Source organism: Molossus molossus, unplaced genomic scaffold (assembly GCF_014108415.1).
Source record: "Molossus molossus isolate mMolMol1 unplaced genomic scaffold, mMolMol1.p scaffold_m16_p_4, whole genome shotgun sequence".
NCBI classification, from domain to species: Eukaryota; Metazoa; Chordata; class Mammalia; order Chiroptera; family Molossidae; genus Molossus; species Molossus molossus.
Genome location: NW_023425377.1, coordinates 110,656,695 through 110,677,077, shown reverse-complemented (window position 1 = coordinate 110,677,077; position 20,383 = coordinate 110,656,695). Strand labels below are relative to the sequence as shown.

The 20,383-nt window shown below is 37.7% G+C and overlaps 3 protein-coding genes across 8 annotated transcripts in view; 1 reads left to right on the top strand and 2 right to left on the bottom strand.

Moving 5' to 3' along the window:
* ANAPC10 (anaphase promoting complex subunit 10) overlaps positions 1-9,505 on the bottom strand; it is a 55,403-nt gene extending 45,898 nt beyond the window's left edge. For 5 of the 6 annotated variants that reach the window (XR_004956507.1, XR_004956506.1, XM_036241261.1 and 2 more), the window contains exons 1-3: positions 9,398-9,505; positions 7,846-7,972; positions 716-806 (exon numbers count right to left, since the gene is read on the bottom strand). Coding sequence is in view for 4 of the 6 variants with exons in the window: in XM_036241261.1 (XP_036097154.1) it covers positions 716-806; positions 7,846-7,960 (206 nt within the window). In the remaining 2 variants the exon portion in view is untranslated. Of the gene's footprint in view, positions 1-715; positions 807-7,845; positions 7,973-8,946; positions 9,017-9,397 lie in introns of those variants that run through there. The other variant, XM_036241262.1, reaches the window with a different exon arrangement.
* LOC118615951 (transmembrane protein 14C-like) lies at positions 2,681-3,275 on the bottom strand. Its single transcript, XM_036241265.1, has one exon. The coding sequence runs from the start codon at positions 3,181-3,183 to the stop codon at positions 2,842-2,844; it is 342 nt and encodes a 113-aa protein (XP_036097158.1). The 5' UTR covers positions 3,184-3,275; the 3' UTR covers positions 2,681-2,841.
* A 100-nt stretch (positions 9,506-9,605) lies between the features above and the next one.
* Positions 9,606-20,383, top strand: part of ABCE1 (ATP binding cassette subfamily E member 1) — a 29,403-nt gene continuing 18,625 nt past the window's right edge. The window contains exons 1-5 of the mRNA XM_036241266.1: positions 9,606-9,719; positions 14,892-15,021; positions 16,110-16,195; positions 18,818-18,915; positions 19,902-20,019. Coding sequence (XP_036097159.1) covers positions 14,919-15,021; positions 16,110-16,195; positions 18,818-18,915; positions 19,902-20,019 — 405 coding nt within the window. The 5' untranslated portion in view covers positions 9,606-9,719; positions 14,892-14,918. The remainder of the gene's footprint in view (positions 9,720-14,891; positions 15,022-16,109; positions 16,196-18,817; positions 18,916-19,901; positions 20,020-20,383) is intronic.

Sequence of the window (20,383 nt, the reverse complement as noted above, 5' to 3'; positions counted from 1 at the left end):
AAAGTAAAAATGGAACTGCCTTATGACCCAGTGATTCTGCTTCTGGGAATATATCCAAAGAAACCTGGAACACTAATTTGAAAGAATATATGCACCCCTATGTTCATTGCAGTGTTATTTACAGTAGTCAAGATTTGGAAGCAGCCCAAGTGTCCATCCGTAGATGAGTGGATAAAAAAGCTGTGGTATATATACAAAGTGGAATACTACTCGGCTATAAACCAAGAAGGAAATTGTACCTTTTGCAATAGCACAGAGGGACCCAGAGAGTAGCATGGTAAGTGAAATAAGATAGTCAGAAAAAGACAAATACCATATGATTTCCCTTATGTGTGGAATCTAATGAACAAAATAAACTAACAAACAAAATAGAAGCAGATTCATAGATACAGAAAACAGACCAATAGCTGTCAGAGGGGAGGTGGGTTGGGGGACTGGGTGGAAAAGTAAAAGGATTAAGCAAAAAAAAAAAAAAAAAAAAACCTTCACAGACACATACAAGTGTGGTGATTATCAGAGGGAAAGGGCGTGGGGGAAGGTAGAAGAGGGTAAAGGGGGTATAAATGGTGATGAAAGGAGACTTGACTTTGGGTGGTGAACACACAATACAATATACAGATAATGTATTATAGAACTGTACACTTGAAATCTATATAATTTTATTAACCAATGTTACCTCAATAAATTCAATTAAAAAGAAGTTTTAATGTATTACCTGAATTGAATGTTCACTAAATGAGGCTGGGAGCCATCTGATTGCCAATAAGTTTCTAGATTGTCATCTCGTAATTGATCCACTCCAAATCCTAAAAACACAAGTGACAATAAATGCTTATGCTAAAGAAAGAGCTATATATTCAAAATATAAAATATATATCTGTCCAGAAAGTTTGATAAATAGGATGGTCAGTACTGTGACATTTAAATTAAGCAGAGTTCTTCCATTGTCTTAACCAGACCTCAACTCTTAAAAGAAACATCACTTGCACACACAAATGCTTCTATTAGGATCAAGTTCTTAGTTGTTAGCTTTAATTTTTATTTATTTATTTTTATTATTATTTTTTTGGTATGTGCCCCTAGTGGAACTGAACCCAGGACTCTGGTCCATAGGCCGACGCTCCAACAGCTGAGCCAAACCGGCCAGGGCTAATTTTAAATAATATCTTCTAAATATACTGTGTGTATATTTATATTCATTTCTTAAATGTGAATAAACAGTGCTTAATTACACTGCTACTTAAAACTTTTCAATGGCTTGTACTACTTATATAATAAAGTGTGAACAATTTAATAACGTCCTCTATGATCAGGCGTCTACCTAACTAGCTACCTTCACCTAGGTCACTCTCCTCTGTTCTAGACTTACTGGCTACTCACAATTCTTTAAAAGAGCCATGTTTTGTCTAAGCTACATTGTTCCTCTTGCCTTTATGCCCTTACTGAATGAAATCTGATTCTTGCTCCATCATGCAGGATAAGCATTATCTCCACAAAGATGCCCTGATCCTTTCAAAGCAGTCAATCACTTTCTCCTTTGGACCACTACTGCACTGAGCCCACACTTAGTAGAAAGCAGCATGACACGGTGGAGGCTGACTGCTTGAATCCCAGCATTCCCACTTATTATGTGATCTTTGCCAAATTACTTAATATTTCTATACTACAGTATCCTCATTTAGGAAATGATAAAAAGCCCTGGCCGGTTTGGCTTAGCAGTTAGAGTATTAGCCTGTGGACCAGAGTCGATTCCCAGTCAAGGGCATGTATCTGGGTTACAGGTTCAATCCCTGGCCCCAATCAGGGTCATGCTGAAGGCACCCAATCGATGTGTCTCTCTCACATCTCTCTCTCTCCCCTCCTTCCCTCCTCCCACTCTATTTAAAAATCAATGGGAAAATATCCTCAGGTGAGGAGTTAAAAAAAATTTTTTTTTAAATATTTTCTTTATTGATTTTCGAGAGAGAGGATAGGAGAAGGAGAGAGATAGAAACATCAATTGGCCGCCTCCTGCATGTCCCCCACTAGGGATCAGGCCCACAACCTAGGCATGTGTCCTCACTGGGAATCGAATCAGTGACCTCTTGGTGCATGGGTTGATGCTCAACCAGTGAGCCACACAGGCTGGGCAAAAAAAAAAAAAAATAGTTTTGTTTTTGTTTTCAAGAAAATGATAAAAATACCTTACAGTACATACTTTACAATTATTTTAGAGAGAGAATTGTTTATTTTATACATGTAAAGTACTTATAACAGGACCTTTTATTTAGTAAGCACTAAACAAAAGTTATATATTATTACATTGTATAATAATGACTAGTTAAAATTCCTCTACTAGCTTGTGAACTCCTTGACAGCAAGGACTGTCTTCTTTATCTTTTTTGTTGTTGTTATTTACAGTAAATTTTATTTTCATTGATATTTCATTTAACATAATTTCAAAGTAGGTCTGTGCTCTAAGATGAGCAAAGGAACAGATATCCTAATCTCATGAGATTTTTTTTTCACACTGTTCCTCTAAGTAGGGAATGGGGTTTCAGGGCCCTCAGTGTTGACACTTAATATTTTACCCTTTGAGACTTTATGTAAAAATACAAAATGAAGAAAAAACATCATGTAATAATCAAATTATATGAGAGTATTATAATAAGCTCTTATGTTATATGATACCCACCTCTTTAGGGTTGTAATAATGACTGATAATTTTCTCTGCCAAGTTCAGTATCTTTTTTCTTTTAAGTAAAATATCAGTATATGTGAAAATGCTCCATTTATTTCTCTTAATAAAAATAGTGGAAGTTTTAAAATTCTTCATGAGCCCAAGCTGGGACATGACTATGATCAATGGGGTCTATTGAGCACACTAATTCCAAGTTTGGCGACCATCAGCAAACTGGCACCTGCAATGAAGCCTGCAGGCATAAATTTTCCAGAGTGGTAGAATCTCATTCCCATAATGCCAGCCAAGGTTCCAGATGTAACTAGGAAAACCCAAACGTTCTTTGGGTCCTGAGACAGCTGATAAGCACCCAAGCCTGCTAAACCACCGAAGAGGAGCCCAGCAGCCAGGGATGGGACACTACCTGCTTTGGCATAGCCAAGGATCCCACCAGAAGCAACCAGTGCTGCATAGCCAAAGCCAATCCAATGCAAAGGCACTAGTGGGCCGGAGTCCTTCTGCATTGTTCGTTCACACTGTCCAGGCAGGAGACCACACCACCCGGCCTGCGCCCGAACCGCTTCCCTACGGGTCCGCAGCGGTCGACGAGGATGCACACGCCCTTCTTTATCTTTTAATCTCTAACAGTCTTACAGATTTCAGCAATTATCTGCTGACTTAAACAGAAAAATATATGTCTATAGAGAAGCAAAGTAAAGGTTAAACAATTAACTTTCTCATGTTGTTTCTCATCTATAAAGAGTAGTCCATCTGCCTGGCCGGTGTGGCTCAGTGTTTGAACATCAACCCATACACCAAGAGGTCACCAGTTCGATTCCTGGTCAGGGCACATGCCCAGGTTGTGGTCCAAATCCCCAGTGGGGGGCATTCAGGAGGCAGCCAATCATTGTTCTTTCTCATCAATGTCATAACTGTTTCTATCTCTCTCTCCCTCTCCCTTTCTCTCTCTCTAAAATCAATAAAGAAAAAAAATTTTTTTTAAGTTAGTCATTCTTAATGTGTAAAATGATAATCATATGATATTTCACTGATAGACCCAAAGCTTGAAATTATATGAAGTAAAATGTATGACACCCTGGCCAGTTTGGCTCAACGGTTAGAGCATCGGCCCGCAGTCCAGAGACTGGGTTCAGTTCCCGCTAGGAGCACGTACCTTGGTTGCAGTTTGTCCCTGGTCCGGTTGGGGTTGTGTGGGAAGCAGCCACTTGATGTGTTCCTTTCACATCGATGTTTCTCTCTCTCCCTCTCTCTTCCTCTCTCTCCCTCCCACTCTGTCTGAGCAGGAATGGAAGAATGTCCTCGGGTGAGGATAAAAAAAAAATGTATGACACTACACTGGTAAATTTCATGACTTTCATATCCAACACATTTTAAGTGATCCCACCTTTCTTCTGGTATTGTCAACTACTGTTCTCTTCTATACCTGGTAGGTGTCAGAGCAGTGGGCGTCTTCAGGAAACTAGTGACTTCTACGTGCTGCTCTCTGCAAACGCCATAACAAAAGGATGTGAACTGGCACTGATTTACACCCCATTACTCACACAGTATGGCACCAGTTGAACTACACTACTAAGTCAAGCAATGGAAGATTTGTTCAATTTTAGAAAATTCACAGAAATATTTGATGCTATAAAGAAACTTCTGAAGCAGTCTAGGATACAGAAAACTGGGAAAAGGCATCACCCCCATTCAAACAAGAAGAAGGCTAAACAACAAGCTCATAATTTTTCTTGAAAACATGAGAACTTGAAACCACACAGCAACCAAATAGCCTGAAATCCAAGAAGGGGTAGCTCCCAGGCACAGGAGGAAAAGGATATACCGTCTGTCCCAATTGTGGAAGAGCAGGGGAAGAAGGAACACTAACAAATAAACACCAAGAAGAAATCTGGTAGGACTTGAACAAATTACTAAAGGCCAAGTGTAGGCTAACATAAAAGTTGAGCAGCCCTGGGAGTGCCAAATACAAGGTGAACTCACGTTGACTCTCAGGCTCTTTTCCAAGGGCCCTCAGCGTATATACCAGAAAAACTGGGGGGAGAGCAGGAGATGGAAAGCCTATTTCAGTGATACATACAGGCATAGAGGAGAAGAAAAAAGAAAAAAGCCCCTCCTCCCTTCCCAAACCTTTCTCTCCTATGGAACAAAGGATTTAATAAGCTGCTGGGAGAGGAACATCAAACCTGTTGGCTCCAAGACACCAATACAGACCCTTCCTTGCTAGGAGAAGAGTAAAAGAAAAGAAAAAAAAGCCTCTACACCTGGGGGAGAGGCAGGGAAACAGTCCTTCCTCTGAGGGTGGGGCAGAAACCTCTCTCCCACAAAAGGCCAGCCACAGATACAAGGCAGAGTTTGGATATCATAGGTAGGAGGGCCCAAAATACTGAGAAAGCCCAACCCTGGAGGCCAGGCACAGAAAGACTATCTAGGATTGAATATGGATCAGAAAAACAGCTCTCATCTATCAAGAGATATATTAAATATAAATGTCTAAACACTCCTAATTAAAAGATAAAGAATGTCAGATCAGATCTAAAAAACCAAAAAGACCTGATAATATGCTATCTATAAGAAATCCACTTTGCCCAGTCAGTGTGGCTCAGTGGTTGAGAATTAACCCATGCACCAAGAGGTTGCCAGTTCGATTCCTGATGAGGGCACATGTCCAGGTTGTAGGCCTGATCCCCAGTGGGGGGCATGCAGGAGGCAGCCAATTGATGTTCTCTCTCATTGATGTTTCTTTCTCTTTCTCCCTCTCCCTTCCTCTCTCTCTAAAATCAATAAAGAAAAAAAAAATTAAAAAATAAATCCACTTTGACTATGAAGATATATAGTTTAAAATATACAGATGAGGTATTATAGAATTGCACGCTTGAAACCTAAATCATTTTATTAACCAATGTTACCCAAATAAATTCAATAAATTTTTTTAAAAAAACTGAAAGGAAGAACTTTCGGTTTCTGGTCTGATATGTAAAGAGCTTGGAAGATGTCACTTTCATCTTCACGACAATAATAAAAAAAAACACACTGAACTAACTGGAAATCAGTAATTCTTCTTAGGTACAATAGAGAATTGAGGTCACAGAGCAAACCACGACTCAAAACACTGAAGAGAGAGGTGAACACAGAGAATGTTAACTTACCAAGAGCACAAACCATCTCTGCAGTCAGCAACAGGTAGGAAAGTCTAAGATCACTGGGACCATTTTGGAAGCTGGTTACCATAAACCTAATGTCCACTAACTGGTGAACAGTTAAACAAATTGTGGTATATTCATACAGTGGAATAGTAATCAGCAATAAAAAGAAACAAAATACTTATATATATAATAGCATGGAAAAATCACAAATGCATTAGACTAAGTAAAAGAAGCCAGGCACAAAAATCTATATACAGTATGATTACATTTATATGTCATTCTGGGAAAAGCAAAAACAAAGGGACACAAAACAAATCAGAGGTTATCAGGGATTTGGGAGGAGGGGAAAGGAGAAGACTGACTACAAAGGGGCATGAGGAAATTTCCATGGATGATGGAAATATTCTGTATTTGCTTGTGAGGGTGCTTACGTGACTGTGTGCTTAAAATTCATAGAACTATATGCCTAAAAAAGTTTTTTATTTTATTTTTTTAATGTTTTCCCCTTTATTAATTTTAGATAGAGAAGAAAAGAGAGGGAGAGAGAGATAGAAACATCAATGAGAGAGAACATCAATTGGCCACCTACCTCCTGCATGCTTCCCACCGGGAATTTGGCCCACAACCTGGGAATGTGCCCTGACTAGGAATCGAACCGGCGACCTCTTGGTGCATGGGTCAATGCTCAACCTCTGAGCTATACTGGCTGGGCAGGTGAGTTTTTAAAAACATGTTTTTATTTATTTTAGAGAGAGAGGGAGGGAGAGGGAAAGAGAGATAGAAACATTAATGAGAGAGAAACATCAACTGACTGCCTCCTGCATGTCCCCTACCATGGATCAAGCCCCAAACCAGGGCATATGCTCTGACCAGGAATCGAAATGGCAACTTCCTGGTGCACAGGACAATGCACAATCCACTAAGCCACACCAGCCAGGCAAGGGTGAGTTTTATTGTAAGTAAATTACACCTCAATAAACTACTCATGAGAAAGAGAGAGAAAGGAATTGTTAATGCGAAACAGAAGAGGCTTGGTTTGGAAGATGATTTACAAAAGTCTTAATGTGTATTCAATACAAGTTTCTGAAGGAAACACAACTACACAACTACTAAACCAATAATATTATAATTAAAATCTGTCTCTGAGCTTGAGTCTGAAAATTGAAAATGCCCATCAAATTATAGGAGAGACAGACAAAAAAAGATACACGTGTATCCTGGCAAAAGTCCTGAATACTAACAATACACAGAAAAAGTTTAAATGTTTCCAGAAAGAAAGGACAAGCTATAGAAAAGAAAAAAAGGGCCCTGGCCGGTTTTGCTCAGTGGTTAGAGCATCAGCCTGCGGTCCAGAGAGACCCGGGTTCGGTTCTCACTAAGGGCACGTACCTCGGTTGCAGTTTGTCCCCGGCCCTGGTTGGTCGTGCGGGTGGCGGCCACTCGATGTGTCCCTTTCACGTCGATGTTTCTTTCTCTCTCTCTCTCCCTCTCCCTCCCTCCCACTCTATCTGAACAAAAAATGGAAAAATGTCCTCGGGTGAGGATAAAAAAAAAAAAGAAAAGAAAAAGAGAGAGAGAGAGACAGGCATAGGCCTTCTTATTTTCAACATGCTAAAAAAAAAAAAAAATGGTGAGAGGAAAGGACTGACACTCAAGAATTCTATCCCAACCAAGAGTAAAATAAAGTTATTTTGGGATATGCAATCACTGAAAAAAATGTATCACCCACTTATCCCATATAGAGAAAAAGCCTTAGCAACGCAAAAATACTAATCAAATAACTGAATCAGAGCAGAGATAGGGAAGGATAAAGAGGACACCTTATGACATATGCAATTAAATTCAAGTGGATGTAAGAAAAGCAACTGGGAAGAGATATACTGTATAACAGATGAAAACTCAAATTTATTTTAGAATTAAAATAAAAAATATAAACAAAAAGAATATTAAAGTCAGTCCACAATACAAGAAAACTGAAAGTAGTTACTACAAACAGCTTTTTTTTTTTTGGTTTTGTTTTACCTGGTTTGCAAGATGACAATGACCAAACAGCTTGTGATCCAATTTCCCGTACTGTTCCAGTCCTTTCCAACTGCTTAGGGTCAGCACCAGGAGGTGTCTTGTTTGGTGTGGTCATTTTTTAAATATTCTATGTAAAAAAGAGAATATCCACATTATATCAGGACCTGAGCATCTTTTTACAAAAGGTGTAAATAAAAATTTAATAGCAAATAGATCACTAATATACCCTTGATATTAATCACCTAATTCTCAAATGCAGTTAACATAACTCAACTACTGTAAATTTAAAAATCTTGGGAATTCAGTTTTTGTTTCTAAAATATATTATGTGCAAAGCAGCTGAGTACAGCAGGCAAAAGGGCACAGAATCAGGGTTTTAGCTTAAGTCTCTACTTTAACTAGCCTAGACATTGGGCAGGTCTGGGCTTTATTTCCTTCCCTGTCAAAGAGATAGACTTGATCTATAATTCTATAATACTATACAGTTCTACACTTCTATGAGTAAAAATTCTTAATTCAAATGACACGTTTTACCTAGAAAATTCAGACTGAAATACTCTTATTCCAGAAATATGAGAATATTAGTCTTCATTTAAAATAATCCGTTAAATGATGCAGAGAAAAATCATGTCTCCCCACTAGTTGTCAAATGCTCCATTTATATGTGCTCTTACCACAGAAGATAAAGTCAGAAAAATGGCTTCAAGGTTTGAGTAACTGGCCTATTTTAAACCAAAAGTTTACTTCATCTTGCACATCCTTTGTTAGTTAATCTTGTTAAGTCTATGCAAACGTGAAAAAATAATACTTCTTGGATAGTGAACAATATGTAAAACTGCATCAGAAACGCGAAGTTACAGCTACTGAACATCGTTATACATGCTATTATTAACTTGGACCAATAGTTCAGTATACCATCTCCTTGATACCTCCTATTAGATCTCAATTGTCCCCTAATCCCCACAGCAGCCCTAAGATACTCAATAAATAATAGCAGAGCCACTGGACTTTAAAATTAGTAAAGGCCTAAGACTTAAATGCTCAATTAGCAATTTACTGAATGAATAAATAGGTTCAATCATACACTAAAGTACTTGCCACCTGCAAGTTAAGTGAGGTCTAGGATGAGACCTTTAAAGCTCTGACCATCATTACGAGCCGAACGTCCTGTGTCCAAAAACGTCAAATCGCCAAAACAAAAACAAACAAACAAAGCCCATCTCTCTACTACAGCAGAATTCAACTGCAAGACTTGGTACCGGACGCCACCAAGTGGATAAAACACGGAGCTCGGATAAGACAGAGTCCCTGGCCACACAGTTTAGAAGGAACTGAGGCACAAGAGGGAACGCCACCGCGAGCAGCGTCTGGACCAGACTCTGTCGGTCCTGCTTGACACCTGTGCTGTAAGTGCTAAAATGGGCAATGTCTAACGCTCCATTCCTGACCCACGGGCCTTGAGATCGGGAAAAAAAGACTGGGGTTGGGGAAATGAACCCCTGTGCTTACGCTACAACCGTTTTCCGCATCGGGAAAAAGCTCACGCACTTACAGCTTGCAGACCGGGTTTGCGGCAGCTCAGGGTTTTAGGACTCCCGGTAGCAGCTCCGCGCCACTCCCACTGAGCTTCTCCGGAACGCCAGGCTTCCCAACGACGTAGACTTGGCGGTCGCATCCCAATGACGTCAGTTCTCGCCGGCGCTCCCGGCGCTCTCCGTCACGTGTGCGCGCTACGTCCCTAAGGCATGCGCGAGGCGGCGGCTGGGCACCGCCATTTTGGCCGGAGGCCGTGGGAACACGTTGTGTAGCTGAGAAGTGACAGCAAACGCTGATTTGGCCTCTGCGCTCCCCTCCGCCAGGGGATCGTTCTCCAGGTACGTAAATAGCCCAGAGGGGTTGGGCCGTTAGCTGCGATCTGCCACAATTTAAAGGTTGTAGGGACGTTCTCCGAGAACCTTTGATTAGGCCTCAGGTGACGGCGATGGGGACAGCAGCAGCAGCGCGTGGCAGGCAGCCGGCGAGGGCATGGCGCGTCGCGCTTCCGCACCAGCTGATCGGGTTCTCGGCCACTTCTGCCTGCCACCCGCCAGAGGCTACGAGAATAGACCTAGATACCATCTTAACGATCCACCGCTTGCAGTCCCCATTTACCCTGCTGACTCTAGAGCTGAACCTCCTAGAGAGGAAGGCACCTTCAGAATTTACAGCACCCACACACGCACGTTCTTCCCTTGGCACAGTGAAATGGGTATGTTTTCACATGTGCGTATTTGATTATGGGGAGTCGCGGCCTTTTCTTCCACGGTGTGGTGACTATGGAGTCGTGGCATCTTGCCGCCTTGAAGTCAAATATTCCTCGTCCGCTCCCAGCCTTTGCAGAAACGATGGCCAGACGTCGCTCCGCTTTTCTCATAGAGTAGTGTGTACCTGACTGTAGCTGGGGTGATCCCAGCTAATCTCCCAGTTGAACGCCTTTAGCTTTTTTGTTGCACTTTCTATAGCATTCGGCACTTTTTCCCTTAGTGACTATTCCCTCTTCCCCGTAATTATATCTTAAACTCCTTGAGATCAGGGGTGGTGTCTTAACTCAAAATGCCTTTATTTTCCCTTCAGTGGTTCGTACAGTGTAGTCACGACGATCAAAGCCCTTCCCCATCCCATAAACTACATAAGCCTGGTGTGTGTGTGTGGGGGGGGGGGGGGGGGGGTTAAGTCGATAAAGTGAGAACTATCAAAACAATGTTTTATTTTTCTTCTATCCTCTTCTACAGGACTGCTAACTAAGCGTTAATGATAGTGGCATTTGGGTTGCAGTCCTCATTGCATTTGTACCACATACTGGGAAAATTCAGTCTATACCAACTACCTGACAATAATGCTTTATCGTTGTTAGCCAAGGACTCTTGACCTGTATTTAAACCATATGGGTTTCTTTTATTTTTGTTAAAAACCTTGTTCTCCCCTATAAAAAAATTTTTTTAGGAAGGACAGTTCATTGCTGGGGAAAAAAATAAAGCAATATTAATTTAGTGTCCCTTCTAAATGTCTTCAATTTAAGACTCAAATCAGTTGTGTACCACTCCCAACTTGTGTGTTTTATAAGACCAATAATCTACAATAATCATAGGTTAGACTATTTCGTGTGATATTATGCATCATTCGTTAACAGCGATCTTTAAATGCTTTCACACGGTATTAGAGTAATTTATAATTATCTTAGACAGCAAATGCTTTTCATATATGCTGAACTTCCCTTGTTCCTCCCAGTGGGAAGAATGACAGTGAAGATCGTTGTTTGAGTACTTATTTAGAACACACTTTTTCAGCCGAAATATCTTCAAATCTCTCTCTCTTTGTTCTCAGGAATAATTTATCACTGTGTTTTATGTAAATCAGCTTATCAACGATCTCTGGTGTGTTTTTATTTTTCTATGAAAATCATTACAGTCACTTGGCTTTCTAAATGGTTTGAAATATTAGATGAAACATTGTAGTAGTTTGTCAGATAATAAAGTTTAATTTAAGCAATTTCATGATAAAGAAGACTTATCCCCTAGAGAATTCATTACACTCATTCACCAGGTAATTTGTATGGTGTCCAGTTTTATTTTAATGGCCAACTAAAGGATCTTCAGTTTTTAGGGAGTTGTGACTCTATTTAGGATGATAGCTTTTTGGAGCAATTCAAAGGTCATTTAATTTCTTCCTCTTCTAATCTTTATGAGACCTGAACTAGTTTTTAAAGGTTTTAAAGGGGTAAAGTGAACCTATTAACTAACATAACTTTGTGGATTACATAAATATTTAGTATCCTTTTTTAGCGAGTCTTTTCTTCGGTATATACTTTAGTGAATAATCATCACTGTGAAATATTGGTAACTTGAAAAATTTCTGAAGTTGTTATAACCTATAGGAAAATTACTTACTATGTTTAAATGTATTTCTTCATTCATATGTTAACATCCTACTATGTGCTAACACTGGTCTGGCCACTGAGATGAACATCTGGACAAAAGTCCCTGCCCTCTTTATGGAGTACATTCTACTTGGGGAGGGAAAGATATTGTCTGTGTGTGTGTAGACAGAGAATATATAAATAAATATGTATACATATACACATTTTTCATGTGTATATGTGTGAAATACATATACACTTGTATAATAGAAAGAGCTAAGAAAAAAACGAAAGAGAGACAGAAGGGCAGTTGAGTAGATTTTTTTGGTAGTGTGACTAGAGAAGGAAGTAAACATTAAAGACTTGAAAGCGTGAGCCATGTAACACACTATAGGGAATAGTATTACAGGCAGAATAAAAAGAAAATGCCAAGACCATGAAGCAAGAACATGTCTGGCATGTGCTAAGAACAAAAAGCAACCAGTGTGATGGGCAAAATGAGCAGCTAGAATAATTGGAGATGAGCTCAGAATGTTAACAGACTGATCAGTGCCTCCTTGGGTATTTTAAGGACTTTGACTTTTATTCAGAGAGAGTAGGGAAGCCACTACAGGATTTCAAGTAGAGGAGTGACATGAATTGGCTTCTACATTAAGAGCAACATTCTGGCCCTGGCTGGTGTGGCTCAGTTGGTTGAGTGGTGTCTCGTGCACCAAGAGGTCGCCAGTTTGATTCCGGGTCAGGGCACATGCCCAGGTTGTAAGCTCGATCCCCGGTAGGGGGCGTGTAGGAAGCACCCGAATGTTGTTTCTCTCTCTCCCCCTTCCCCTCTCCCTTAAATCAATAAAAAAACATTTTTTTTTTTTAAAAAAAGAGCAACATTCTGGCTCCTGTATTGAGAATGAGCTGTCATGGGTTGGAACGGAAAGAGGTAAGAGTAAAAGCAAAGAAATTTGTTAGGAAGCTGTTAGAGTAATGGTGTGACAAGCTGTTTTGATGGAATGATATTCACTAGAGCTTGGAATGGATTCCAGAGAAAATAGGAATTCAAAACAACTGACTATAGGCAACTCTTTCAAGTGGTCTTGCTATAAAAGAAAGAAGACAAAGCATTGAGGGTGGTGGGGTCAGATAATAGAGTGTTTGAATGTTGATGGAATAAGTCCGTGGAAAGAATAACTGATGATGTGAAAGACAAGAAGGAGAACTGTTTGGACATTCTCCTTAGTGGATGTCTTTTAGTGTGCAAATTCACTTAGCTCTGGAAACAGGTATAGTGTGATTGTTGGTTGGCACAAGGGTTCACTTGAGATGACACTAGTCAACATGGCTTTGTTTTTTCTCTACCCATTTTCAGTTGTATGTGTGCACATGAAGAGTTGCATGTAACCAGGATTGGACTTAAGGATGTAAATGATGGACAATGGAATTGTAGCTGGGTACGGAGGGAAATGAAACTACAAAGAGCTGAGGAAAAGTAGAAATGTGGAAGAGTCAAGAGATAGTGATAGTAGGTCTAAGAAATGGGGGATTCAAAGGGTTGGATTGTTGCGTATGAGAGAGGTGAGCTGAAAAATAAGAGTGGTGGTTGGTGAACGGAGTATTTGTAATGGAGGCTATTGAAGGATTTGCAGTTATTGGTCCAGGGTTTGATCAAAGGAATGAGTGGCTGTGGTAGGTTGAAAGACAAGATCATTGGAGGAGGGGAGTTAATGAACTGAGAGGATGGGCTATTAACAGAAGATTCATCTATGAACATACTGAACCAAGAATTACGACAGGAGTTGTAAAAGAGGGTGAAAGCTAGCCAAAGTCCGAAATCCTCAGAGTGGGAGTGAGTGAACTGATGGTCAGTAAATGATAAAAGTAAATGACAAAAACTGACATTTTTTAGTGAGAAGGGAGAGAGAATAATAGTCTGGGAGTAGCACCTAGGGGCAGGATCTCTTATCCCCTTCCAGGTCTAATGATATTGGGGTGTGTGAAAAATACTTGAGAGGTCTACAAGGGGAAGCAGTCTGTCAAAAAAAAATAAGATTGAGGATCACAGTCATGATAGAAAAACCCAATAGAATGTCTTTGCCAATAAATAGTATTTTGGCTTCCAGTTCTTTCGTTACATATTGGAAAAAACTGGAGTATTATTGTATTTTTTGAACTTAATTACTTTAATTACCATTCTGAGAAAATTAAGTTCAATTTAAGTCTGTCTTTAAGTCCAATATTATAAAAGATTTTTAAGTTCCCTGTGACCTTAGCTGTGTAATTGGTGGCACTGTTAAATATCAAGACTTATAAAGCTTTAAAAGTGAGCAGTCAATACTTAGTTACTTGGTTTCCTTTTCTTTTCAGTGCTGTTAGCATGAAATTCATCTTGTCCATATTGCGGATTTCCAGAGAAATGCAGTTTTAGTTTTTCTACTTTATCAACATGGTGGTCAGAACCTTAAGAATTGCCATTTTCATCAGTAGTTGTCATTCTAGTCAGATGGATAAGACGTGAAGTAATGCTTAGTTTGAGGAAGGGAGGAAACATGTTATTAATTGTCATGTCAGGTGTTTCTGTTCTGTATTCATACACTGGTATCAATATTCATCGCTGAGGCCTCATATCTTGTTTTTCCGTCTGCCAAGTGAAGGTTCACCCATCCCCTTGCTCTTTTTTTTTTTATTTTCTTGGCTGTTACTACTTTTCTTTTTGCATAAGAGCTCTAAATTTGTTTTGGATAATTTTTCCCCCTTGAGGTTGGATTAAATGTATAAATTTGGGGAAGGTTGAAATCTCTAGTGTAAACTATTCTCTATTGTAAAAACTAAGACATGTTTGTCAAGGGTATTTTGCAAGTTGCCTCATATTTGTATATATCTTGTTAAGTTGATTCCTGGATCATTTGTTTTTTTATGACTATTGAAGATGGTATTTTTTCCTTCTTTATATATATTTTTTATTAATGGTATATATGTAAATTTTCTATTTTCCCAACCTTACTAAATTATTTTATTACTTTTACTAGTTTTTTTTAACTGGTTCCAGATAATCATTTCTGAATATAGTGATAATTTCTGCCCTCCTATCTAACTTTTATGCCTGACTTATTTCTCAATTAATTGCATTGATTATATCATAATTTTGTTAATTTTTCTTTAATAGAAGAGCTGGATATTCCTACCTAGAATTATGGCAGATAAGTTAACAAGAATTTCTATAGTCAACCATGACAAATGTAAACCTAAGAAATGTCGGCAAGAGTGCAAAAAGAGTTGCCCTGTGGTTCGAATGGGTAAGCTGTTCCATGGATCATTTATTTTTTTTATTTTTTATTTTTTAAAATTTATTTTCTTTATTGATATTAGAGAGAGAGAAACAGAAACATCGATGAGAGAGAACATGGATTGGCCGCCTCCTACATACCTCCCACTGGGGATCGGGCCCAGAGCCTGGGCATGTGCCCTGACCGGGAATCGAACCGGCGACCTCTTGGTGCATGGGTCGATGCTCAGCTGCTGAGCTACACCGGCTGGGCCCATGGATCATTTAAGGATAAGAGATTATAAAAGGAATAAATTGGCTTCAGAGTTCTCTAGGCTTTAGCCGTTAGTTTCTTTGAACTATGAAGAGAAGACCAGATTTTGTTCTGAATATTTTATTGCTTTATGACCATATGATTTTGGTTGTCTTTTAAATTATAGAATAATATATTAGTATCAACATTTTTAAAAGTTTATTGAATATAAAATCAAACCAGAGTTTACTGAGATTCTTGCTGTTCTACAAAATCCTGTAATTACTCTAAGACATGGAGAAAGGACTGGCTGCCAATATGTTTGTATTTGATGATACTCTCACCTTACAGAGCTTAATAAGAATGACTGTTTATAAGATTTTGTTATATTTTCAAGATTAAATAAATTTACAGCAATTTCGAATTAATGAATTATTGGTGGTCTTAAGAACTATGTTAAAGTAATTGTAACTTTAAATGTATTACTGAGATACAGGCTTATTGAATCGTAAGAGACTTTAGATGTCATCTGTTATAGTCTACCATGCTGTTCAGAAATTCCATTGTTAATATCCCTGTTTAAATGCCAAGTTAATTTTGTCTGTATGACAAAACTAATGACTACTTACCTTTTTAGAGCTTCACTGATCTAGCTAACATATTTCATTCTTTTCTCTGGTATACATTACCATTTCTAAGACATGTTCTATGAATTAAACATTTAGGTCAGTCAGCTTAAAAATAAAACTTTTAGGATCTGTCACAATTTTACTAGCATATTTTCTTCCCCAGTAGTAAATTAAACAAAATAAACATATTACAGTCATCTCCCTCTTGCCTCATAAAAATATCTTTTCTTTTGCCAGGAAAATTATGCATTGAGGTTACACCCCAGAGCAAAATAGCTTGGATTTCTGAAACTCTTTGTATTGGTTGTGGTATTTGTATTAAGGTAAGTGATATTTTATTGAATCAAAGTTGTGACCCTAAAATGAAATCTGAACATTCTGTATATATTATAATTGTTTTTAAAGATAGAGCGATGAATAAAGAATATAAATTTAGTGCTTATATTGGTAATCTAATATTGTTGCTTTTTAATTAAGCCAAAATTGTATTTCAGAGTTATCCTCACCATATTCAATTTTGTAAAGCCATTTCCAACCAAAATGAATTCTTTTTTTCCCACCATTTTATGTGAAGAACATGCTCCAGCAGTGTCTTCACTAGAACTTTTGAAACAGTGAATACAAAAAGTATGAATTATATTATATTTTTTTCAAGTCTGTATTTAATTTTAAATTTATATCTTTCAAATAGAAGTTCACATAGCCAAAATTGGTCAGTATAACCTAATATTTAAATGCTTTTTCTGCTGTATTATACATTCTTCTATTGTTGGATTTTTCCAATAGTGTAATTTTTCAAAGCATTAACAATTAGTTTTTATTGCATTGAATAGTTTGATTAGGGCTTTTGACTTAAGAATGATGAATTTCAAACTTAAATTCATGAACGATATTTATTAGCCAGTTCATGAAGTTCTTATTTAGGTGTTTTTATTTGTAGACAGTATATTTTAGAAAAGACCTTTACCAGAGTACGAATACCTCCCACCCTGTTACTCATTCTAATAAGGCTTATGTGTATTTTGCATTGGTTTCTGAATTCTTAGTTAAATATCTAGAAAGATTTTGGTACCTGAAAGCATTTTTCCTTATTTTGAAAATATAAGCAGGAAACATTTCTTCCAGCAAACACTTACTAATCTCTCATATACCAATGTTCTGGGTGCTGAATATCTGATTTTGAACAATATTTTTTAAAAAACTTTTTTTTTTTTTTATTGCTTTTAGAGAAGGAGGAAGGGAGAGGGAGAGGGGGGAGAGAGAGAGAGAGAGAGAGAGAGAGAGAGAGAGAGAGAGAGAGAGAAACATCGATGAGAGAGAACACTGATTGGCCGCCTCCCACCTGCCCCCCTGGGGATTGGGCCCACAACCTGGGCATATGACCTGACCAGGAATCAAACTGGCGACCTCCTGATGCATGAGTTGACACTCAACCACTGAGCCACACCAGCCGGGCCGAACAATATATTTCTAATTCTATGAAGAAATAACTTTATTTTCTTTTTTCACTGCTATAGAAAAATGACTTTCCAATATTTGGGGTATGCACTTTAGTGGCTTAAAAGATAGTAATGTGATGAGTCTGTTTGGGGTGGGGGTAGTATATACCCTTTGAAAACTAAGATTCTTATAATGCACCTCATATATGAACAGTGTGGATATTTTTTTCCTTCTAGATTTCAAGAAGTTTAAATTACTTGCAGCTTGTAAGCATTTTATATACATTGATGGAATAAAAAGAATTCTTTAAATGAGGGTAATGTGATTGGTAGAAAAATATCTCATGTAAAGAATAGTTTTGGTTAGAGGGTAGTAATTACTTTGTTAGAAAATAAAAGTTTTTGGTTTTTTCCCAATCTATGTTCTTATAAAATGGGAGTTGACTAAAATCTTTATATACAGAGACTTTTCAAATTGGTCCCTGAGCTCACTGAATAGTTCTGCCAGAGATCTCAAATGTGAGGTTATACTCTTTGGGATGTACCTTTTTTAAGTTATCTGTACTTCTGATAAATTTTTCTAGCCACATCACTACTATTTTTTTTTTCCACATTACTACTTTTAAATGACCCATAGTTCTTGCCTTTCTTGTTCCATAGACATTTATCTGATTGATAGTCAACTGTTATTTGAATAAGTTTTTCTGTGAGTAAGCCTTTTTCAGTGTGAATTTACTCTGTTGAAATAGGAAGCATCTTTTTCATACGGGATGGGTAAAAATCACAGCAGAAAGACATTAATCCTTGCTCTGTGCAGATGTTATGCTAGCTGTTGTTGGGACATAAGTAGACCAAAACGGGTACAGTGCATGACTGAAGGACTTTACAAGGTAGAAACAGATGCATACAAAGTCAGGGAGAAGGAAGTAGAGAGAAGGACTATCATAGGCTGAGTATGCAGTTGTATGGTACTCAGTAACCATGTTTTATCTTATCTAACAATGTAAAAAAAGAAACAGAACCTCCAAGTTTTATAAAGCTTTTCAGTAATTATTAAATTCACATTAAATGTCTAAGATTATGACAGTCACTAAGGGTGATGCAAAATTAGTCGATATGATCCTTCAAGGAACTTAATTTTTAAGTAAATAAGAAAAGGAAATGAAAAATATTTTACATCTTTGTGCAGCTCTACCTTCAAAAGATTACTTATAAAAAATTCTTAATCTCTCACGCAGCCAGTGTGGCTCAGTGGTTGAGCATCGACCCATGCACCAAGAGGTCACTGGTTCGATTTCCGGTCAGGGCACATGCCCAGGTTGTGGGCCCGATCCCCAGTGGGGGGGCATCTAGGGGTTGGCCAGTCTTTGTTCTCTCTCATCTATGTTTCTGTCTCTCCTTCCTCTCAAATCAATAAAGAAAAAAAAAATTTTTAATCTCTCCATTTTAGTCATGTGTATACTTCTAAAAATTAACACAAAATTAATTCTTTACTTTAAATAACAGAAATGCCCCTTTGGAGCCTTATCAATTGTCAACTTACCAAGCAACTTGGAAAAAGAAACAACACATCGATATTGTGCCAATGCCTTCAAACTTCACAGGTATATTTTCAAGTTAACATTTCTCTTTACTTCAGTCGAAAGTAAAATACATTTGGAATTTTCAGAGAAATGCAAAACTGGAAAATGTATTATCTATGCATTAAAGCGAAATACAATATTGTAACATCATTCAGAATCATACTGTATATAGTCATTTATTCTGGCTAACATTAGAATTACCTGGGGATCTTTTCAAAATTACTAATGCCCAGGTTTCAGCCCAGTTGAATTACATCCTATCTCTGGATGAAAAGTCTGGACCTCAGGAAGTTCTAAAAGTTCTCAGATGATTCTGATATTTAACTGGGGTTGAGAATCACTATTGTTAATAATACCTGTATTCCCAAAATGACTTTTAAGGAAACTTGTCCTGATTTTATTTATCTATTAATCTCATGATCTACAGAGAATATTACTCTGAACTTGGACATATATTGTTAAATTACAGGAGTCTTTTGAGGTTTTTATTCTGCTGAACACTAATATTTTGAATCTGAAAGTCTAGATTTAACTAATAAAAAGGTATTTCTCAACCTGCCAGCTTTAAAGAGGCTCCTGCAGCAGGGAGAATGAAGTGGAGTATTTCTGGTTGATGTGGTACTTCTCTCCTTGTAAGTAAGTGGCAGGCATAAAAACACAACAGTGTGAGGTTGCACCTGCTATGATATTTTTTTACCAAAGCATTTTTGTTCTACATTAAAATTGAGCCTTATATGCAAAGAAGAATTGTTACTTTAGGATGGACTTTGAATGAAAATTGAATAAATAAAACTTGGAGTAATATTGTCATAGATGCATCTCTAACAATTAACAGTTTAAGTTCATCTTGGCTGGGTTTTTTGCTAATAGCCAATAATATCTGGCATATATCTCTTAGCTTAATGAATGTGTGTGGAGTGCAAGTGTATTAAAAGTATGTCATTCTGATATTATGTACCTTTTTCTACCTAAGTTTGAGTTTTATTATTTTTGTATACTTTTGACAGGTTGCCTATCCCTCGTCCAGGTGAAGTTTTAGGATTAGTTGGAACTAATGGTATTGGAAAGTCAACTGCTTTAAAAATTTTAGCAGGAAAGCAAAAGCCAAACCTTGGAAAGTACGATGTATGTATTACCACTTCATAAAAATGAATATCTTGGGTCAGTTTTGTGAGACTTAGAAGGAGAGTGTATGTGTGATTTTTTTTTAAAGTTATTTCAATATTATTTATGGAATTAATGCTCAGAAACTAGATATAAATGAAATTCCTTCATTTTGAATTAAAATCTATTGATGCTACTTAACTGATTATTTTGAGCTTTGTTAAACTTATGAGTTGGTATGCCTGGATTTGAAATTAAATCCTCAATCTTAAGATTAAGTTAGAAGCCAAAAGTATTCTATTTGGACACGTGTTCTATTTTGTAGAAGTCATTTTCTTTGCTATTATATTATTAAATTAAGATTGGATAATTATACGTGTATTTC

Bases quoted from the DNA above. Each gene is read 5' to 3' on its own strand.
- LOC118615951 (XM_036241265.1), bottom strand. From the start codon at position 3,183: ATGCAGAAGGACTCCGGCCCACTAGTGCCTTTGCATTGGATTGGCTTT.